Below are 22,787 nucleotides of genomic sequence, written 5' to 3'. Positions count from 1 at the left end.
AGAAAGTATTAACAGGAGATCCAGGGGCTTGTAACATTTTGTTGTTTTACTTGCCCAGGTTTTTGTTGATTTCCTGAAGGGTTTTCCACTTTCATAGTCCTCACTTTGCAGTTTGTGCTTCTGTTTGCTCTGCTCAAGTGAACAAGATGGTGAGCTGCTTCCTCAGAGTGAAAACAGCAGTGTCGTGTCAACCTGCTAGAGTCCAAGCCTGGGAATAAAAATAAGTGAATGTTTTGTAGGTGTTCAAAATCGTGAAGAAAATCGGCTCTAAAAGAACTAAAACATACAAACATGTGCCCTTTCTTCTCCCTCACATTTGCATCTTAGCACGTTTCACCCACACAACATTCTTACAATGATCACTGTGTTTTTCTTGAAAGTGGATCACAAGCATGCAGGTGATCTGTGCCCCATTCCCACATAAGAGATAATTGGTCATAGGAGAGAAAAGAGGAGCAAGTGCTTAGTTGTTAGTAATGTTCATGGTACTTAGGATCTTTTTACTTCACCACATCATTTTCTCTTTCAAAATAATAGATAGAAGCGTGAGGAGTTATCCAGTCCATAGAACAGAAAAGCTTTTGAGCAAGGACCAAGTTTAAAGCAAAAAAAAAAAAATTAAAAAATTAAAACCAGTTGTCCAGATCTCTACTTCTGTTTCCATCCATCTTGGCCGTCGGTGGTGGGAGCCTGAATTTTAATCTGATTTACTTGAGTTCCAGGAGGAGGTTAATGTCAGGAAGACCCTTGTTACCTAGTGCAGATAGAACATCTGTGTGATTCACACTGGTACTTGAAAGGGAGCCTACTGCCTTCACACACAGTTGTTCCCCTTTTTCATTCACAAATGGGGGGAACAAAAATAAGAATTACGCATAAATCCTTTTGTCTGTTTCCTGAAATGGATGTAAATAGAGATAATAAAAGGTCAAAGGGAAGAAAAATATCTAGATGTACTAAACAGTCATCAGTGAGCTATTTTTAACACAGCACAGAATGACAGGAGATTATGACGTATTTCTTGCTATTTATAAATGGCTTCATACAAGGAGACGTTAGAAAGCTTCGATCCAGCCTGAGAACTTCCATAGGAAGAGCTTCAAATAGAAAGAACGCCTCTTTGCTTGGTAGTCCCACTCTTTCTCAGTCATATTTCCTTCTCGTCTGTGCCCCAGAGGTCACTTTTTCATGGGGAACATTTGATGTCCTATAGCTGAATACTGGGTATGTGTTCATTAGTAACCATTTTCTCTTTGTGTGTGTATAGAGAGAGACTTACAGACACGTAAAGATACACATAAAAACATCTGAAGCCAGCTCCTTTTTGCTCCTGTCATTCCAGCAGGTCTAACCTGTGGAAATTGGTCAAAGATTAGGCCTACCATCAGAATGGATGCTGCTTATCACGGGCAAATTCTCTGAAATCCAAGGTGATAAAGAAAATAACCAGTACACTGCACAGGGTAGCTCATACTCTTATCCACAGCACAGTAACAACTGTAATTATACCACTAACAGTGGTAATTATATCACTCACAGGATGCCCGTAATTCACAATGCAAGGATCTGGTTATATTGTGTTTATTTCTTCCATGTAATACAGTTTGGGGGGGGTTGGAGGGCGTTGTGTGTGTTGTCCCAGCTCTTTGTCAGTTGATTGTTTTTGCAAGGAGTCGGTAAGTCTGAGGAGACGTTGCACATAAAAGCTGATGCCGCGTCTCTGGCCCTTCCGCTCTGAATCATGACATGTCCGTCTTTATTACATTATACAGAAAGCTGAGGGAATATCTTTTATATATATACATGGTTGGAGAGACTCTGTGAGCCTAATGACTGTTCTGCAGCATCATTAGCACGTACGCTGCAGCCTTTAGGAGGTGAGGGCATAGAGCAGCTTAGTGAATTATTTATGATTTTCTTGCCAGAAATTGCTAGGGTTTTTTTTTCCTATCTTAGTGATGTTAGTTCAATACAGCTGTCTTAAACCAATTGTCTGCAGCTACCAAATAAAAATCATTAATGGATTTCTTTTTTCCATTAGATTGTTTTGTTTTGCTTTATAAATCGGATAGTTACTCACTGTGAAAGCAGTTGTATGTGTGAATGCACACACAGCATCTGCATTGACAGGCCAGAAAGATGATCAGATTTTACTTGGTTTGATTCATTTTTACATTAAAATATCCCTGGTATTCTGAAAAACAATTATTTCATACTGAGTTTCAGTGTGGTTCTTTTTTCAAAAAGATAACCTTTAATTTTGCACTTGTTTTTTTGTGTTCTCCAATTTGAGAGCCCTGCAGTCATCCATGACCTGCAAACGACCAGCCGTTTTACCAACTTCCAAGGGGACACCAGGGAATTTTAGTTCCATGAGGTCTTAAAAGTACTTACTCCTCAAAGATATTGGAGTTGGCCTTACAAAGCTGAGTACATAATCTTCATTTTAATCTTTTTAAGTGAGCATACAATCTTCCTTCTTCTATCATTTCAAAATGAAATGCCCTGCACAAAGTCACTGAGTCTTATAGAAGTAATAGTTGAACTCTGAGTAAGGACATGCAGCCGTCTGCCCAGGTAATCCTTCAAACATGGCATTCCTTCCCGCCCACCCATTTTGGTTTAGGTGAAACTTTACCCTGATAAAGCCATTTATTACACTTGCAACAGGCCATGAATCAACAAATCTTGTCTTGTTCTTGCCGTTACTCAAATACGGTTCATGGACCTGGAGTTAAATGTTTTCCTGAATGCAGTCACTACTTCTGTTGCTTAAATGTGCTGCTTCAGGTGTCCTCCATGTAGAGACCACACAGCTCTGGTAGTTTCAGCTGTGCTTCTTTTTGAACTCTAAAAGGAAATGGAAGACCACAGGCACAGCTAATCCTGTTGCAGATCCTTGCAAAACAGTATCACAAAATCTTGCTGCGTTCTTAACAGTTAGATGAAGCAATTGCAAGCAGTAATGGTAGAAAACGTACACCTAATTGTGTCCTTGGTGGAATTCATGACATCTGCATTTTTCTTACCCTTCTTAAAGCCTAAATATATATTTATGCAAATGCAGAAGTTCATCTGTGTGAGAATAAGGTGTTCCCTAAAGTTGCTACATGGTTTTTGTTTCGCATGAGTAGTTTTTAACTCCATACGATTTTGCTGTTGCTGAAGTGCAAGGGATGATAGGGCTTGCAGGTGCCGCTCCTGTTGATGTTTGGCTGTGTGTGTGCATGCATGTGTGCATCTACATCCATGTATGTAGAAAAGCTGTTAACATTGCTAATTGACATAAATAAAATGAGAAGCTTGTCATAGCTTGTTTTTTGCTAGAGCCTTTTAAGCCCGTGGTTTTGATGGGTTAATAGTTTTGTCAGTTTTTCTAAGGAGTTGCAAATTAATATATTTACCATCCAAACTGTAGCATTTTTGAATTTAAGTAATTCAGAAGAAAACGCACTTAAAAATTATCATTATTTGTGAATTCGGAGTGAGGCTGTTGCTGTCACCTTTCTCCTTTTACACTGGCTTTTGTGTTCAGGTTGTGTATTTTAGGCTTGGTAGTGAAAAAGCAACACTTTTTGTCAGAGTTAAAGGCCTTGGCATATAGTGAACTTTCTGTGACTGCCTTCAATGCAAGAGTAGAGTGGCATGGGGCAGCCCTGGGCCATTTGCACCTTACTTGGTTCCCACACCTCTAATAAAAGGCTTGCAAAGGGCCCTTTTTTCTTCTTCTTCATTTAGCTTTTTGATTTTAGCACATAGGTCTAAGTATATAGTCACTAGGACAGGAAGGTGAATGAACTGGAAATAGAAATCTGTTAGGTAGAAAGTCTAAATTCCATAGTGTAGAATGGTGCAAAGACATACATAGCCCCACATGTATATTTTTGTCTCATACCAGGTAGTTAATTGATTCCAGTGTAGAGTCACGCTTCTCTTACCATGCAGTCAGGTATTTGCAGAAGACAACCAGTTTACCCCAGTCATACTTCTAAAAGTCTTCTTCCTCACTTCAAAGGGCAATAGGAGGAAGGAAGAATTTGCTATCAGGTTTCTTAGTGCAAAAGAAGGTTTTTGTGTTTCTGACCTTTTTCCTGTGCCAGCTACCAAAACCAAGTTTTAGTAAGCCTTGTAACATTAAATTCCTAAAAAAAAAAAAGAGTAGGTCCTACTTTTGTATTCCAATCCCATGACGGTTTTGTGAATTGGTGAGTAAGGCCAAGTAGACTTCCAGGCCTTGGTCACCTGGCCCAAACCAAAAATTTTCTGCCTGATAGGGCAAAAGATTGCTTAACCTGCTGCATGCTGGAAGTACAGCTCCTCTGCTGCCATTTAATGGGAATGGGAGGAGGGAAGGGAACCCTCAGAGAAATGTGGCTTTAGGGAAGCCTGTTCCTTTGTTTTTCCAGCAGCTGAGGAGCCTGCAGAGGAATATTCACCCTCCATCACTTAGTGATGCAAAGGCTCCTGACCTGCTCTGCCCTGTGAAATACTGCTGTAGCTCCTGCCTGTAGCATCTTTGCTCTGTTTAACTGAAGGCCCACAATATAAGCTATCGTAGCCTGCTTTCACTGAAGGTGCCCTAGAGCAGAAGTCCCCAAGCCCCTTATCCTGCCTCTAGCAGTGGTACATAGAGGATCCTTACTTCACCTCTGCCTTAGACTCCTGGCACATCCGCTGAGCTTTTGGCAGCCAGCATTTGATAGACTTCCAGGACTCGAAAGTGTGTTTTCACCATTGTGTTGACTAACTCTGGACGAACCTTTCTTCTTTGCATTTGTTTATTTGATTTTTGAACATCCTCATGGTTTGTGCCAATGAGTTCCACAGTCCAATTCTGTATTGTGACAGATTTTTTTATATATATACACACAAACACACGTCATTCTGTTGGGTTTTGATCTGCTGTGCCATTGCCACATTGGTGTCCCATATTTTCTTAGTATGAATAACCATTTCCTGCAGACTTTCTCATTGTCATTCGCAGTCGTACAGGCCTCAGTAGTGTTTCCCCTCCGTGGTCCATTCCAGCCTGAAAACTCCCTCTTTCCCAGAAACCATTCTGTGTCTCCCTGCTTTGTATCTTTTCCCAGTTCTTCTGCCTTTCTTTGAGCTGGAGTGACCAGAGTGCATAGCCAGATGTAAAATGAGGATGCACCCTTTATACAGTTGTGTAACATCATTTCTGTGTTCTCTATTCCTTCATAATGCCTCCCAGCTTTCTCCTTGCCCTTGTGACTGCTGCTGAGGCGACTGCCCACGGAGAGTTATCTGCAGTGACTGCCAGGTCTCTGTCCCGGGTGGAACAGAGCTAATTTAGAGCCTCTTGTTGTGTATGTATAGTGGGGGCTGTGTATCCCTGCAAGCACCACTCTCTTTTATATCTACACTGAATATCATTTCCCTTTTATTGTGCACTCTGAATTTGCAATATTCCTCTGCAGGCCTTTGCAGCTGGTTTTGACTATCCTCTTTTTTTCTTTTATTTTTTTGTCAATAAACTTTGTCACATCATTATTCACTCCATTTTCCCACATCATTTTGCAAAGAGCACAGCACAGATCCTTGCGGGACCCTGCTGGTAACCTTCCTCCATTGTGAAAAATGGTGATGTATTTACACTTCATTTCCTGTCTTTTAATCAGTTATGGAAAGCTGGGGAGGACTTTCCTTCCGTCTTAATCCTTACCATCTTTGCTTCTGCCAGAGCTTTGACTGGGGACCTTCTCAAAGGCATTTTGGAAATCCAGATTCACTCCAAACTGAATCACCATTTCCCGTGTGCTTCCTAACTCTTCCAGTGACTTCTAAGAGGTTTGGGAGGCAGAACTTCCCTCGACAAAAGACAAGGTGGCACTTCACAGATGTATCTCTATATGTATGGTTATATTCCAACCAGCATCTGTGCTGCAGTGAATATGCTGGCTGTAGCAGTAGAGTAGTGCAGTTCCTCAGGCCCTTGCCTTGGGGAGCTCCCACGTGATGCTTTTGCCAGCATGTCTAAGGGGCAGCAGGAGCGGCCCGTGAACAGCGGCGAGCAGCTGGGAGCCAGTCGCGGCTTCGGTCACTACAGACCAGGGCAGTGAACCTAGTCCTGGGAAAACCCTTTCCCCCTCGCTGTATAATCTATGTGAGGCACTACTATTCCACTGTTGGATTTCTTCCCCCTCCCTTGTTCATCCTAAAAGCAGAAAGGCAGGTGGCTGGAGAGGTGAGTGTCTGTGCAGCCAGATACATGGTCCGATATTCTTCGCTTCCCATTGATGTGGGTGTAGGGGCAGTTTTGAGATGATGCACAAAGGAGAGTAAGTTGTGTTCTTATTTTAGTTTGGAAGACTAACCGTAGCTGCTTCAGGGATAGAAAGTTAAACCTCTTTTCAGGTACCCTGTGGGTTTTCTTTCTTTCATCTCCATTTCCTCTTGCATGTCATTGAGGGAACACCGCGGTTTGTTTCCTAACTGCAGTTCCTTAAGTATGTTACGGTTCTTGCATTTTGAAATGGTCCCATATATAAGTGTCATAATATGCTTATGTCAGCACTGAAATGTAGCATCAAAAATCTTAAAGAAATTTGAGATTTTGAAGTGCTTTATTCCTTTAAGAAAAAAAAAGACAGGCAGAATTTATGGAGCAGTCAGACTGTTCAAGAAAATAACCACAAATACTGCATGAAGATGATACTTGCCTATCCTTTGCATGGTTTGCTGTGAAAAAGAAAAGATCAGAACATTAGAATAAGATTGTCTGTACAGTCCAGAGGTGTTCCAGGGAAGTCTGTTCTTGCTGACTCATAATAGAAAAATAAATCAGCATTCAGTGAAAAAAGTAATTGCACATTCCAAGGCAATAAAAGGGCAATAATTCTTGCATTGAGTGCTACTTTAGACTGTGGAGCTCATTGGCACATGGAAGTCTTCAAGAATTTATTGGGAGTCCAGAGAGATGGTGGAGCATAAGAACAGTCAGCAGTGTTGAGAATTACAGAAGAGGTTCTTCCTCTGCATCAGAGTTTAAGGCCAGTCCAAAATACTAAGAAAAAAAAATGAAGGCTTGGAGAGAGAGGTTGGAGTGATAAAATGCTAAAATAAATATAGGCACGGAATATGAACCAGTTTGTACTTACCACATTAGGTAGGGTGAGGAAGTAACTTCTCATAAACACCATGTTTCAGGAGTGTTTGTACCTCCAAGAAATACAAATGTCAGTCAGTTGGTGCTGAGAAGGAAAATAACCAGCCACATGAGTACCCATATGTTCACTGTAAGCCAGAGCCAGCTTTTCAGGACAAAACATTCATAGATACACTGGTGCGTAGATAGATGGGGTGCACTGCTCAGCTGCTCTAAGTCTGGCTCAGTCTCCTAAGGCTAATTTCCAGGAGGAAATCCTGGCCTTCTCTCCAATTAGACACGTGCAGCATCCATCCCCCCTTCGCACCCATAAGGGGAGGGCAGGACTGCAAACTACCTACAGTTAAGGTGGCTGCAGGCTGTGCTTACTTGCTTTACTGTGTGTTTGTGTTCCCGAGGGCCGGTTATGGTGTCCCCTCTCAGGCAGAGGTCAAGCCTTGAATCGTGGTAATTCTGAGCAGCCTGAAACATGAAAACAAATGGGAGCTGTGTGAACTGAGCGAGCATTTGCACATGTGTGTCTGGGCAAAAAGTACAGACTCGGGGGAGCAAGAAATTGTGATACCTGGGGTTCCTCACTTCAAGCCATGGGTATGTGTTTATTCCTCCCAGCAGCCAGAGCTCAGGAGGAGGAAGATTTTGGCCTAAATGCCAAATTTTCTTGGCATTGCTAAGGGGGCTGTTGGAGCAGATCTGTCTGCATCCTGTGACACAATTCAGGAGAACGCTGTTGGTCCCCTCGCAGCGTAGCTCTTGCAGTGTTTCATGCTGGAGGCCTTTGATTCTTGTACCAACACAGCTGTAGTGAATTAAGGAACGTTTTAACAGAGGAGAAATTTTACCAGCTCATTCTGTATCACGTCAGTGGGACTGAAACATCAGATGTACCTCACTTTCCTCCCAGTTCCCTTTCACGTGGCATCACACCTCCTCTGCGTGAATGATGCCGTTGCCTTCTGCTCGTGTGACGGCGGGAGGTAAGCAGAGCACGACTGAGTCGGTGACTTTAACCACTTGTCATTGCGCTGCAATGCAGGTTCCGGGCTGACCAATGTTAAAACAGAAGAGATCTCTGAGGTGAAGATGGACGCCGAGTTCCGGCATGACTCAGGCTATGAAGTTCATCATCAAAAGCTGGTGAGTGAACACACTGCTCTCCACGCGCGCGTGTCGAGTCCCCGATTCAGCCTTCAGCCAGAGGGTCAGTTACAGCCGTGTTTCCCTTGAGTGATGTGGATACTGACAGTGCTGGCAAAGCGCTTCCACTGGAACAGATAAGGATTTCAAGGCTGAGAGTAAACCTGCAATAATTCTGGCAGAGAGGGTGGAAGGCCGTCCTGCATGAGGGGAAGTTCTGACAGTTCCTGGCCTTGCACTGCTGTGTCTGTGGACGTGGTCATACGGGCAATACAGTCCCTCAGTCTTGGACACATACCTAAAAGAGAAGGGATACAGAGGAAGGAAAATGCTAAGTAAGTTTAAACAAAAAAAAAAAAAAAGAAAGAAAAAGGTTTGATGGAGACACACAGCATGGTGCAGCAAGAAATAGAGTGACACCGTTTCAGGAATAGATCCCTTTTCTGTCAGAACAGATGGTGGTGGTGCATGAAGGAGGCTGAACTCGGTGGAGCATAACCTTTTGCAAGATTGCCTGCTTGGGATAAGAAAAGATTCTGCACTACCCTTAATTTTGATTGAGGCTGTATCTGTGTGTTTGGTTCCTTAAGACGTATTAAATTATTAACAGGTGAAGGGCCGGTAGGAGCAAAATAATGTTCCCCATTTGAACTGTGCTGCTTATAAAAGCAAAACAAAACAAAAAAAAACCCTAAACAACTAAAAGCAATGTAAGTAAGAACAAACATCTTCTAAAAGCATTTTTCAGTCCCCCCCCAGTAACGAGAACCCATACAGCAGTGTTGACTATAAACCTTTTCTGCTTCCTCTTTTGTAAAGGTGCATTACATGATGAGATCTCAGTTCCATGACTTTCAATATCCTGATATTAAACTTGAAAGCTTTTTTTCTTAATGTATTCTTAAAGCTAAGTAGTGCTGAAAATTAAAATTAACATGGGACTCACATTTGCATTTGAACTAGGCAATCACTGTGTGAAAAGATACTCTGCCATCTCTTTGATGCCGAGAACTGAGAATTCCCAGTTTGACGAGCTAATCCAAAATGCATTAGCACTAATTTGGGAAATTCTGACATGCTTAGCTCAGATGGGCTAAACATCCTGACAGAGTAAACCCCTGTGAGTTTACCAGAGGGAAGGAACTTGCAGAAACGTGCCTCAGACACGGTGGCTACTGACCCTGTGTCGCTTCCCAGCCACAGCCTGCAACCTTTTAAGTGGCTTGGTACCTTCCCAAGCAGTTTGGCGCTGGAAGGTACCCTCACTGTGGTGGCTGATTGGAGAATGCATTGCACTTGGGTAGCCTATGTGATGCTTAAAATAGGCCTCTGCAGCTTTGCTGAGCATTTTATGCCACGGTTCTTACTGATGGGTACGACCACTGCTTAAAAATTAGTAAGCTGTCCTCTAGGTTATCTTTGCAGCTGATGCTGAGCAAGGAGCCCGGTGCTGCTGAGCAGGCACTGGACCGATGCCGTACAGGGCATTGCTGGTTTGCCACATGCCATACCCTTAGCTGGAGCCCTTCTCCATTAGCTTTAATGGAAAAGCAAGAAGCAGAAGATATTTTCATCTGTGGTTTCCCTCTCCTGCTCCCTGCTAGGATTTACTGAAACAAACTTTTCTCCTTTGGATGTTGCTTTGAATTCAGCTGCGTGTTGTATTTTGCACCGCAAACCTCTGCACTGAGATGAAATTGCAGTTATTTTCTCCCTTATGGGCGTTCATGTTTTAACTGTACAGTAAGTTGATTTTCATGGCTCAGAGTGCTCTGAGGCCTTCCTCTGCTGAACGTATATATTAGCTGGGGCATTTCACGGTGCTCCACAATAGTTCAGTAACAAAATTTCATTCCCGGGCAGGTAAAATTGACAGAAGAAATTACTGCTTCACATCAGCTTATGCCAACGCTGTCCATTGTGTGTACTTTGTAGTGAATTCTTAACTTTGTTTAAACACATTTCTTGCTTATGACTAGGAACAATATAAATATTTATACTGCATGCTTTAATACCTCTCTGAGGAACATTGTGTTTCTTAAAGAGTGCAAATGTTATACAGCTCATTATAATTCTCAGCTGGTTTCCTGCTTCCCTCTGCATTTTTGTTAAATACTTGTCAAAGTATTTAGTCTTTCAGGGTGAGGTAGTCTTACAATTCTGCGAATGTAATTTATTCTCTAACCCTTTTTGTCCGTTTTGGTTAAAAATAATAATAATAAAAGCCCTCTATCAACAAGCAGACAAAAGGTTTGTAAAATGTGCATAGATGTAAAGTAATCCAGCATATTCCTTGAATACAAAACAGGACAGTGAAAACAGCCACCCACTTCTCATACCTGCTTCTCTTGCTAAAAGCCATTCTTAACTAAACATGTCATAAAGCGTCTTGCTTTCCACTGCTTTGTCTTATCAGTACATATAATTCAAGTGGATTTCTCTGGTTTTCACACAAATGTTACGTTGTGTAGGGCTCACTTAAGTACCATCATCACCCAGGTATAGCTCATTCTCCCTTTACCCTGCAAAATCTTGAAGCATCCTTTGGTTGTCATTTTTCTGGGCCTCTTTGTCTCTTCGGTGTGAGAATTTTTCCCCAGCTGGATGTCCGCAAGTTTCACTGTTTTCCTGCAGGTCTTCAATGCTTTTTTGCCCAAGAGATGCATCCTATCCCAAACAAGCCACACAGATTTCAGTTTGTGAATGCTTCCATGATTAGCAACCTAAAAGTAAAGAAATATGTATGCTCCCTGGTTACTCCTCTACAAGCTAATCAGCCATTCTACAATTAGCTTGGCTCGCCTACCCAAGGGAGAGGAGCAGCTACTATTGGAGACCTGTGTGAAGCAGGACCACAGAGATTAGTCTCCCCCTTAGTCACAGCACTGCTACACCACAGGCAGTAGAGGTTTCCCAAATAGCTCTTCTCCAGCCAGAAGAGCTTTGTGGCACTGCAATCCAGTTTTAAATGATTAGGATGATACGCAATACTGTTTGATTACTGATTAATTACAACAAGCTTTATACTGCCGTGACAGCCAGACAGGTTAGCTAAATAATCAGTGAGCTTTTTATTAGCCTCCTTCCTTTCTTTTTCTTTTGTAGGTGTTCTTTGCTGAAGACGTGGGTTCAAATAAAGGCGCCATCATTGGACTAATGGTGGGAGGTGTTGTCATAGCAACAGTGATTGTCATTACTTTGGTGATGCTGAAGAAGAAGCAGTACACATCTATCCATCATGGGGTTGTGGAGGTAAGAAAACACTGCCTGACAGAACTGGTGTCGCCTGTACAACACAGCCAGCAAGCTGCTCTCTGAAGGTGTCTACAGGCGAAGAACCCGCGTGTCTGGCTAGCCTCATGCTCGGAGTTGGAGTGGTGACGTCTGGCACAGTGGCATCAGATTGCCTCATTTTGTAAATCCAGACACAATACAAACCATGTTAGGTCGGGTGTAAAACAGCAAGAGTATCTTCTGCAGCTGTCTCAGACCAATCACCTCATAATGTGAACGCTCATGTTGTAGGAAGGGTAACAACAGCCGGTGAGCCAGTACTATGCAAGAGGAAAAATAACAGGTTGACTGTTGTTGGGAGTGCACACACACATGGTTCTGTATTTGAGCCACTGTGAGGATTTTCCCTATACAGATAATCTGTTACTTTTTGTTCTCCAAACAAGATTTTCTTTCGCCACCAACAGCTTTTGATTTGTGGCTAATCCGAAAGTCATAGATCTGAGAAACAAATGAGATTTTCAAGATTAAACCCCTTGTCTCTTCCCAGTCTACGGAGTAAATTTGTAGTCAATTTATAGTAACTTAAAATACCTCCTCTGTTGTTTGGATTTAAGAAAGTATCTCTGTAAGTAGAAGAACTTAATTATGAGAACTGGAAGGAGGTTCGTGTAGCATATTTCCCCCCCCACTGTGTATTGATACCTACTTTGCTGCGTGTTTGGCTTGTGGATAGTAGCTGTGTGGGGCAGCACTTGAAACATTTATAGTTTTTTGCCTTTCAAAACTGTTTTTTTAATTTTTTGGCTGAAACTAAGTCTTGTTCAAGTCCACGGTTCTGTTGGTTTCACCTTGAGACACATGAACCTTGCTTTGATCTTGCTGGAGATGTAGGTGCTTCCTGGTGCATCCCACTCTCTGGGGCAATGAAGGGTCTTAAAAATATTTGCGTAAGCCTTTGTCTTAAGCCTGTGCTTGTGCATCCCTGTGTCTGTGCTGTGGTTGCCCACGTGGTTTGAAACCCTGCAGAAGAGCACCAACTGTTTGGGACGAGGTTTGAGCCAGCAGCAAGCCATGCAGAATTTGGCATGATAGGCACAAAACAGCCAGCAAGACTCTCAGCTGTAACCCCCCATATGAGAGCTTCCATCCCATCTTGTAGAACATTGAAACAGGCTTTAGTTTTAAACCACCTGGCTGATAGCCACTGCCAACAGTTGTGCAGTCTCTCCTTTGGCTGGATGAAGGAAGAACAGAATAGGCCAGGAGGCTTGCTATAGGCCAGGGCCCTGAACTACACATGGAATGTGGCCATACTGTTACTGCAGGATGACCTGGAAATTTCAGGTGGGCTTCACACCTGCCAGCATGGCGTGGCAGAGGTATTCCTGACAGCATGGCGTGGCAGAGGTATTCCTGACAGCATGGCCTGGCAGAGGTATTCCTGACAGCGTGGCCTGGCAGAGGTATTCCTGACAGCATAGCCTGGCAGAGGTATTCCTGCCAGCGTGGCCTGGCAGAGGTAATCGTGGACTCCTGCAAACTTTCTTCAGTGAGAGAGGACTCAGAAATGTTTGACCAGGACTGACATGCACAGGCACAACTAGGGACTCGTGTCAAAAGGACAGCATCACTTAGGGAGTAAAAAATGTTGGGGCTGAAGCCGTAAAGCTGGAGCGTGCAGCTCTACCAGGAGTGTGGGGCGAGTTGCAGTACCACGCGGTGGGTGGTGTCGCCTTGTAGGTGTGCTGCATTGTGCCTGGCTTTGCCAGGCAGGATTCCTTGCTCTGCCAGACGTGCTCTATGGGCTTGGCAGGCTGCTGTGCCCCACTGTCTGAGCTTCTCACCTGCAAGAGAGCCATAGCAGCTGTTTTTGTCCCAGGATGGTGAAAATTGTGTAGCACTTGCCTTGGGAGGGGAAAAAACAACCCAAACACCTCAAATATCCATATACAATTGATGTTTAATATTAAGATGTCTTCAGAATTAAGCTGTTGCATTCTAAAGAGGATTAATTTATTTAGCAACAACATGCCTTTAATGTGCTGTGCACAGAAACGTGAAGGAGCAAAATCACTTGGTATAAAAATAGCTGTACATCGGCTGTAGGTTGGCTGAGTATATTTTAACACATCTTGCAACCTGTTTGTTTCACATCAGAAGTTACTGTGAGAATTTAACTCCGTGTTAATGGATGCAAGACTACAAAACGGGTCCTGTTCCACCTGCATTATCTTCCAAAAAGTTAACTCTGACTGTAGTACTTCTCATTTTGCTGTTTCTTTAACAAAAGAGGTTACTAAAAATGCTGATAAGCCATGTTTTGAAGCTCTGAGGAGGAATATACTTGTCCTATTTAGAAAAAGTGTCAAAATAATTTTCTTCCAAATCTGAGCATATAAATGTTTCAAAGTGGTTCAGCCTCTCCAGGAGAAGGGCTGCCACAGTTAAGTAAGGAAATGACCAAGTGATTGAAAATCACTTACTGTTTGTGCCCACAGGAGCTCCAGCAAGCATCATGAAGTTGCATGTTGCTGGTGTGGCCACCCAGCCTGTCTGCAGGAGGTTGAGTTGCTTCCTCCACGAAAGCAGGTGGCAAAGGAGAGGTTCTTGCCTCTCCTGTGCTCCAGACCACAGCAGACTGTCACAGCTCCTCCTCTTTCAGATCTCCTCTTTGAGGCTCATTTGCTTTCTGTTAGCAAGGCTGCACATCCAACAGGCACGTGTGGGGAGAGGTGACAACAGGGGGGGCTCACAGCAGCCTCAGAGAAGCCATTAAAATTGCTGTGGTGCTCCCAATAGTCCATCTCTCAGAGACAGCTCTGCAGGAGTGTCTCTTGATCTGCCCCACGTGTGTAGAGGCAGCACTTTAATTTACTGCAGCATTACCGTTTTCTTGACTCCACATTGGGATTTTCTGTGTGAAGGATCCACAGGCTGGAGCAGGAGGGATCGACAAGTGGTCTCAAAAGAGGTTAGCTACCTGACTGAGCTGTTTTCTCAAGAGACTTCACCTAGAAAAGGAAGCATCTAGGCTGCCACATCTCAGAGGTTATTGGGGTTTGACTGTAAATGACTTTTTACAAAGTAAGACTTTTTAATATGGAATATTGTCCAAAAGTGTTAAAGTCCATAACCATATTTTCAATAATCTTTCTTCTCCCTGATTTCCTTCCAAAATTCTGTAGTTTCCCACCAGTTCTTTAGCCTCTTCTGCTTTCAGTGTCTTTGAGGGTTTTTTTTATGTTGTTGTGTTACCCTGTTTCTTTCCTGCAGGCAGGTCATGCAGTGTGCGTATCCCATCTTCTAGTCCTGAATAAGAAATGCTGAGTGGGATGCTTAAGCTGAAGTGGGTAACAATTCAATACAGTGGTATTTGGAGCTTAAATGTGGAGGACAGCACAGGTTCTGGCATACCCCTCCTTGCCTGCCAGCCTAGTGGGAGGAGCCTCCTAGAAAGGAAGATGCTCTCAGGCATGTATTGGGACACAGAGACCCCTGTTCCCCTGACCCCAGAGCTTTATGTTGTGCTTGAACTCCATGCTAGAAGAGAGTCTTTTCAAGTTGTCAGCGGGTTTAGTTGTGAACTGTGAGGCTTTTGCTTCTTGCCCCAGAGAAGCACCGGGTGCTCCTGTAGCGTGGTGGTGTTGTGCACCTGAACCAGGGCTGAGGGGATAGCCCTGACAGCAGCACCTGCGAGAGCGAAAGGATGGGAGGCTCTTCCCCTGAGCTTGCTTTGTGTTCCTGGTTTCTCTAAGTGCAGAAGATGCTCTGGGAACACCAGCCGTTGCCCCTGCTTTGTCCTCCTCCTCTTCCCTTGTCAGCCCTGTTAGCGGCGACTTCAGCAGCAGCAGATGGCACGCGGCGCCATCGTCACAGCAGAAATCGACAGGGCTGTTAAATCTGCCTGGTCCTTAGGGCAGGGATCCGGCCTTCCAGGTGTCCGTACGAAGCCAGTGGGAATGGGTTTGCTGGGCCCTGCTGCTGTCACACTGGGGACACGCCTGGAAGACAAGTGTTGTGTGAACAGCAGCTGTGTCGCCGCGTACGGACATGGATGGTGCATCCTTGTGGAGGGAGGAGTTGGCAACCCCTGGAGAAAGGGCAGGTAAAGCAGCAGGAAGCCCCCACACACACACACTCGGGAGGTGCTTGCCAGCAGTGAGTGCTGTGTGAGCGGTGCCAGCCCTGGCTGCCTCTCCCCCAGCCCCAGGTGGGACTCGGGCAGCGGGCACGGGCAAGTCTTTAAAAGGCGAGCGCGCAGTGGTAGGCTGGCTGCTGAGCACGCTGCTGTGCAGAGGTGCCGTGGGGATTTGGGTGCAGAGGTTGGAGAGGAGATGGGCTGTGACAGTCCCGGGAGTTCTCCTGTCCTTGTTGGATCGAAATGACTGTTGACAGCCAAACTGAGCGCTTGCAGCTCGCGTGGGCCAGCCAGGGGAAGCTGGCGGCCTTCAGTAGGAAACAAAAAGTTTCTTTTGGCACTTCTGGAGAAGGGAGGGGGGCAGGGAAAGAAAAACACTGTTCCTCCCCCACAATTTCTAAAACAAGGGAAATGTGGAAAGAGCTGCTTAAAGCAAGAGCGCCATCTCCAAACAGGATCTCGTTGCCTGAAAGCGTGTCACAGGAGGTGAAGAAACAAATGTATTTTGGGTTTGTTGCATAAGAGAATTCCTCCCTGCAAATCCCACCTTTTTAAAATAAAAAAAGAAAGAGAGAGAAAAGGGAAAGCTGGCCTTGGAATGGTGGTATTTTAGCAGTGAGAGAGGCCGAGTTGCTGTCTCAGAATCAGGAGCTTCAGGGCTTCAGGGAACGACATGTCAGAGGTCATAGTGTGTCCTCACTGAGCTGTTTCCAGTGTTGCAGAGAAGATTTAAGATGAGCATCGGGCATAGGTACTTCTCCTTTGCTGTTTTTGTTACAAGGTTAGAGTAAATGAGCGTGCTGTAGAAGGCCTCTTCAGAGAATACACTTTCCATCACCAGTTATTTTTATGCTAAAGGTAAACAGATGTTTTTCCTAAAGGTCACTACCTACAGGAATCCACAGGAAAATGTTCATACCTTGCAACCAACTTCCTGGTTCAGAAATTTTGAGGATGTAAAATTCACCTTTTACCTCATTTTTTTTAAAGAGCTAACACTAGAAAGAACAGATAGCAGCTGGAATAGCTGACAAGCAGGCTTTCTTAGCTCTGGTTTCATAGGTGGGCAAGGCAAGATAGCCAGGAACATGGTAGGTTTCCAACACACAACAGCTATTGAGCTCATGCAGTGGAGGTAAAATGCCTAATTAATGTTTAAAGACTGTTCTCACCCACTCTAGTTTGGTGGTGGTTTATATTCCTGTAATGTTCAGTGAAGGAAGAAAATCATTTGTGGAGCTGTAGGTATTTAACAGAGAAGTCTTGACTGCGCTGTCTTAGTGTCTGTCTTAATCAAGAAAGGTCCATTTTTGTTAAGTAGAAATACTGAAAGCAGTGCAGGCACATCAAGCTTTCATCACTAAATTGACCAACCTCAACCCTGGAGCCAGAGAAGTTCTGTTTCTGTGAGTGAAATGGGATTTTTTGCTCAGCTTGTGCCTGGCTGCTCTGCCATTTCCTCATTTTTTTCCAAGTAATTTTTCCTGGCTATAGCATCTGCAACAGATCTGAGAGCACAGCATGGACTTAAGGCAGCCTCAAGCCATTTCCTTCAGCTTTTTAGTGACCTTTTTCCTTTCTTTTGAGATTCATTTGATCCCAAGTTTGGTGAGCTGGTTTGGGAGTCTGCAGCAAAAAAATGAGCTGCAGAACTGTCCCTGTGCCTTAAACCTCTCTGGAATATTACTCTGTCCGAAAAGTGAACCGTGATTTTCCAAGCTGGAAGGTCTGTCTCTTGCAAGTTGTTCTTGAAAGCTGTTTGCTGGCTTCTCATTTATTGCTGGGTGCAGTGCTGTTTCTTGCTCTTACTGGGGAGGCCACTCATGGTCTTGCATAGCTTGGAGAGAAGTTTTCAGAGGCATTTGTCTCTCCAGACAGTGTTGCAGCCTGTGGGTACCAGGCTTAATGCTCTGTGTAATGGAGAAGGGCCCCTATCACTTCCCAGCCACCTTTCTTGTAGACTTCCTTAGGAGATGTGGACTGATCTTGGGACCCAACTGACCTTCCCTGCTTTGTTAATAAAAAAAAAAGAGGGGACAGGGGTAGAACCTGCCAAACAAACTCTGCCCTGTGTTCCAGAGGATACTTTCTGCCTGAATGAAAGGAGAGCCTACCGGGTCTGTTGGACGGCCGCCACGTGGGGAAATGTAGGGAAACGTAGGGAAACATTCGGCTGGAGTCTGACCCCACTTGTTTCTTCTCACGACAGGTGGATGCTGCAGTGACACCAGAGGAGCGTCACCTCTCCAAGATGCAGCAAAACGGCTACGAAAATCCCACCTACAAGTTCTTTGAACAGATGCAGAACTAGGACACCACAGCAGCCTCATGAGTTGGACAGCAGAATGATGCTCCACTGCCCATCGGTGTTCAGTTATAGAATAATGTGGAAAGAAAGAAAAACACTCTGTTTTATTATTTACTCATTCTCGCCTTTTGACAGCTGTGCTGTAACACAAGTAGATGCCTGAACTTGAATTAATAAAATCAGTAATGTATTTTCTCTCTCTTTCTCTTTACATTTCAGTCTTTACACTACATTATTAATGAATGTTTTTTGTGTACTGTAAAGAGGTTAGCTGTATTTAACTAGTGCATGAATAGATTCTCTTTCCCAATTATTTATCATGTAGCTCCTTAGCCAGTTGTATATTATTCTTGTGATTTGTGACAAAAATTAAGTCCCAATTGAAATATGCTTTAAGAATTGATGGGGGATGCTTTCTGTGTCTGTGGGGTTTAGCTGCTTCTCTTTGCTGAGCATTTTTTTCCGATCACTATGCATTTTAAAGTAAAACAACATTTTTTAAAAAGTATTCCAGATGAGTTATTGAAATTCTTTTCCTCTGCAGCTGCATTTTATTGTACAGATTGTTGCTCCTGCTGTATTAGTGACGTAGAAATCATGGGAATACACATTCGTTTCTTTGTGCCTGTTTTATGTGCACACTTTAGGCATTGAGAGGTAAACTTTATTTTCTTTTCCATGTATCTTTTTGATCTTAAAAAACTATTAAAAAAAAAAAAGAATCCCTGTTAATTGTGAGCACTTCTGGGGGGGAAAAGTGCCTGCTGGTCGAAAATTAACAGGGATCCTCTGCAGGATGATTGTACAGAACCATTGCTTATGAATTGATAGCTTTCTACACTGTGTTACATAAATAAATTAAGAAAAAAAGCTTGGGCAAGAGTGTTTTTTGGAGGCAGAAAACAAAGGTTTCTGAAAGCCACGTAAACAGGAAGCAGGGATATTCACAGGGAGTGGGATGGGAAGGGGGTTCCCTACAAGGACCGTGGCGGTCGCACTGAGACCAGAGCAGAAGGCAGGCGGTAGCAAGACAGGGTGGGAGCGAGGGACACTGGCACATCTGCCCCGCTAAGACCTCGTCTCTTCTCTTTTTTCCCCTTCTTTCAGCGTGTGTAAGAGTGTTCTCTGTAAATAAACACGTTCCTGGGGGAGGCCTGTTGCAGTGGTGTGTTTCTGCGCCGATCAGCCGCCCTCACTCGTGCCGGGGAGCGTGGCATGAGTGACTTAAACCTCCCGGGGCCTCCCCGTCCATCCCCACGGGTGGCTTGTCGGCAGGCTCTGCCCTCACCAGCACTGCTGTCGGTTTCCTGGCGAGATCCATCCCATGACTTGCTCCATCCCTGAACACAAGGAGGAGCCTCCTATGAAACAGGACCCTCCAGCCTGGTACTGGGGCATGGCAGCCAGCACCCAGGAAGGACAAAATACCACCACAGGTGATTTTCTCCGACAAGCTGCAGGAAGGGGACAAAGGCTTTGGTGAGCCGTGGTACATGAACCCCAGCCAGGTACCTTCAGGTACCCTGAAGCCCATGCTGCAGGGCTTGCCTGCCAAGAGGGGTGAGACCACAGTGAAGAGTGGACCCGGTGATCTTCAAGGTCGCCTCTGTCTGGCTCACAGCAAGAGCTGCCCAGGTTGAGCTTGGAGAGGAGTTGATGAAGCTACAAGCTGGGTTATGGAGTAAAACTAAAGGCACATGTTGCCTGAAGAAGGAAGCTCATTACTGTTTCTCTGTAGCAAACAGGTTAGATAAAGCAAGAATGAGGAAAGAGTAAAACTAAGACAGCAAGACCAATTCAGGAAAAGCCTCTGGTTAACACGTTTTATCTGAGCCACGACAGCCTCTTCAGCATCTCCTGCAGCTTTTGTCTCTGCAGCAAGATGAAGTGGGGCTGCAGCGGGGCTGCACAGCCCAACTGAGCTGAGTGAGTTGCCCCAGACCTCAACAAAGAGAAGGTAAGAGTTTCCAACCCCGTTGCGCTGACTTGCCCTTCCTCATCCAGCACCTCCTGCAAATCCTTGCCTCTTAGGCCGCTTTGCCTGCAGGCTTGGGACGGAGCTGCACTGGGCCGCTGACCAGGAGCTGTGTTTGTTCAGCACATGGACAGCCTGGAGGCACCTACTACTCTGAACCAGCAGCAGGGAAACCTGGGGAGCTTCCTGTTGCTTGTCACCAACCAGCTGTTTATTCCCTGTGCTCTCCCATCCCCTCTGTGCCGAGGGAATTCAGTGAAAGGGATCAGAAGCCATTGGTGTTATTTGTAGGCCCCGTGTCATGTAAAAAGTAGGAGTATGATGGGTGGCTGAGGGAGGCCCTCCCATTACAGTGCCATGTTCAGAAAGGACCTCCTTGCTTTCTAAACTCCTCCTCAGAGGAGAAGGTGTGGCAAGGTCCAGACGTGGTTCCAGACTTGGTCATTGGTTTATGTCAAAAGGATTGTGTGTGTTGCCACTTAGCCGTCAAGGTTTGCCTGTCAGAGCCCCTGAAGGGCTTTCACTGAGGCAGCTTCACAAAGGTGAGGCACACAGGTAATTTATTAAGGTGGCAGATATAAAGAGTTTGGAAGTGCCATGGATGAATACTCTTACTGCACTAGCACTTAATATATGATGGTATTGCTCCCAAAATGTTTTGGGTATTCTTACTAGAAAGGTGAAATCAGAACAGCTCCCCAAGTAGGTGTCCCTGTCTTGGGTGGAGAAGGAGCACAGCCCATCAACTGCCTCTTCGGGGTCTTCAATCTCTTCACCCCTCCCAGCAGTATTTTCCTCAGTATCACTTATACCACAACCTTAACTGTTCCCCTCCCCAGGGGGACATTCAGTATGATTTATGTGGAGAGCTGAGCACTGCGGTCATACACATTTAGCATATACTTCTTTAAGATCATTATCATATTCATGGGTGTCAGCCTTAATTTAATGGATAATCAGGGAAAAGGTCTCACTCTGGGCACCGTGGCCTTCAAGGTCCTGTGTAGAAACTGCTTATCTGCTTATTCCACATTCTTTAGCCAAAACAGGACCATCTTGCTGGCGTAAGACTCCCTCCTTAGGCTCCTTCTCATGCTGACCCTGCAGATCTCCACTCACAATGTCTGCACAAGAGACAAGTGGATACCTGTATTTTTACCCTCTTGGGTGCAGTTATGCTCCGGAGCACCCCGGTGTTTTCTGAAGAATTTCCTGAATGTCCCCAGAGGATTTACCATCTCTGGTTTTAAAAGTGGACTGTTTGGGCAGGAACAATGGGTGGTGATGAGCACAGGCCTTCAGGCTCAAAACTGCTCCACAAGGCCAAAAAATGTTTTGTTTCACAAGTATTTAGGGTTAACCTCTTGTCTGTCTGTGTAGGTCTTGTTGATATAGGTCACACATACCCCCAGGAAAGAAGTGCCTAAATCTCAATTCTGTGCACATGTCCGGTACCAGAAAAGGATCCCACTGTGGGGGGAAGGCAGGACTTAATTCAATTTAGTGCAGTCTCGTTAAAGGAGCATTATCAAAATTCCTTTTAGGAGACGCAGGAGTAATCCATAAGATACAGAGAGTCACTGGCCTTTAAAGCAAATCCCATTTGTAGTACCGTAATCCCATGCAATCCCAGTTACAGAAAAATGCAATTGCTTTGACCAGTAATTCCCAGTCAAACCTCCTGGTGTGGGGCTGTTGGCCAGCAAGACACTGGTGCTGCACTTGCTGCCTGTGGACTGACTGCAATTAATCAATCACCCAGGTTTGTGCACTGATTAGATGATCAGGTCGTACCTCCCCCTCCTGACAGAAAAGGAGTAGCCACTCACCATGGCACACTCATAAAGCACATGGGGGGGAGCAGAGTTTCTGAAACGTGCAGAGGAACAATCAGGGGGGTGCTGGAACCCCCAAAGCTGCCTGGCGATGTATCACAGTGCCCAGGTAGCAGCGGCAGCCTCCTGCCCGTCTCCAGCCATGAGGCTTCTTCTTGTGGAAAGATCATATTAGGAGTGAATAGAAACATTTTGACAGGCTCATAAAACAGACAGGCTGACAGAAGACCGTAGCTAAGCACCTCACTCCCAAGTGTGGGATTGATTGGGCATCATCCACTTCAGCAACAAACCCAGTGGGTGGTTGGGTGCAGCTGTGGGATGGAAACAAAATTCCACTCCCCGGCCTCAAGGAATTTACTCGAGGGGGTGGGGAGGGAGGGATAAATAAAATAAGAATACTGCTGGCTGTGGAGTTGATGCAGTTAATGGGAAAAGCTTTCTAGTCTGAGTCATTTTGACAGAATGGGTTGGGGAGCACTGGCACTTCGGTTCCGTCAGCAGAGCTGGTGAAGGCTGTGCCTGGCGAGGAGAAGCAGTGCTGGGCAGGGACAAGGGCCAGCTCTAACCTGTCTGCTGGCTTTTGAAGATGCTGATGGCCCTGCTCTTGGTTGGTTTTCACAGATCCACACAGGTTACTGAGTACCTGATGTGAAGCGAAGCTTCAGACGTTATCAGGCCCATGCTAGAAGGGCCATCCTAAAAGACATGGTATGTGTGCCATGCTCTGCATTCAGCACCTGCCTCTTGCTAAATCTAGTCTTGCATCTGGGGATGAACACCCCCAGGTACCAGTATAGGTTGGGAATGGAACTGTTGGAGAGCAACATAGGGCAAAGAGACCTGGGGTCCTGGTGAACAGCAGGATGACCATGAGCCAGCAATGTGCCCTCGTGGCCAAGTCCAATGACATCCCGGGGTGTATTAGGAAGGGTGTGGTTAGTAGGTCAAGAGAGGTCCTTCTCCCCCTCTACTCTGCCCTGGTGAGACTGCACGTGAAATATTGTGTCCAGCTCTGGGCCACTCAG

The 22,787-nt window shown here is 45.0% G+C and overlaps 1 protein-coding gene across 1 annotated transcript in view; it reads left to right on the top strand.

The window, feature by feature from the left end:
- The window catches only part of APP (amyloid beta precursor protein), a 219,002-nt gene extending 200,180 nt beyond the window's left edge, over positions 1-18,822 (top strand). Inside the window, exons 15-17 of the mRNA XM_084271833.1 lie at positions 8,166-8,266; positions 11,372-11,518; positions 17,851-18,822. Coding sequence (XP_084127959.1) covers positions 8,166-8,266; positions 11,372-11,518; positions 17,851-17,952 — 350 coding nt within the window. The 3' untranslated portion in view covers positions 17,953-18,822. The remainder of the gene's footprint in view (positions 1-8,165; positions 8,267-11,371; positions 11,519-17,850) is intronic.
- The last annotated feature ends 3,965 nt before the right edge of the window (positions 18,823-22,787 follow it).

Source organism: Gallinula chloropus (genome assembly GCF_964237585.1).
Source record: "Gallinula chloropus genome assembly, chromosome: 1".
Taxonomy (NCBI): domain Eukaryota; kingdom Metazoa; phylum Chordata; class Aves; order Gruiformes; family Rallidae; genus Gallinula; species Gallinula chloropus.
Note: the sequence above shows the minus strand (reverse complement) of the source record. Positions and strands in the feature narration are given on the sequence as shown.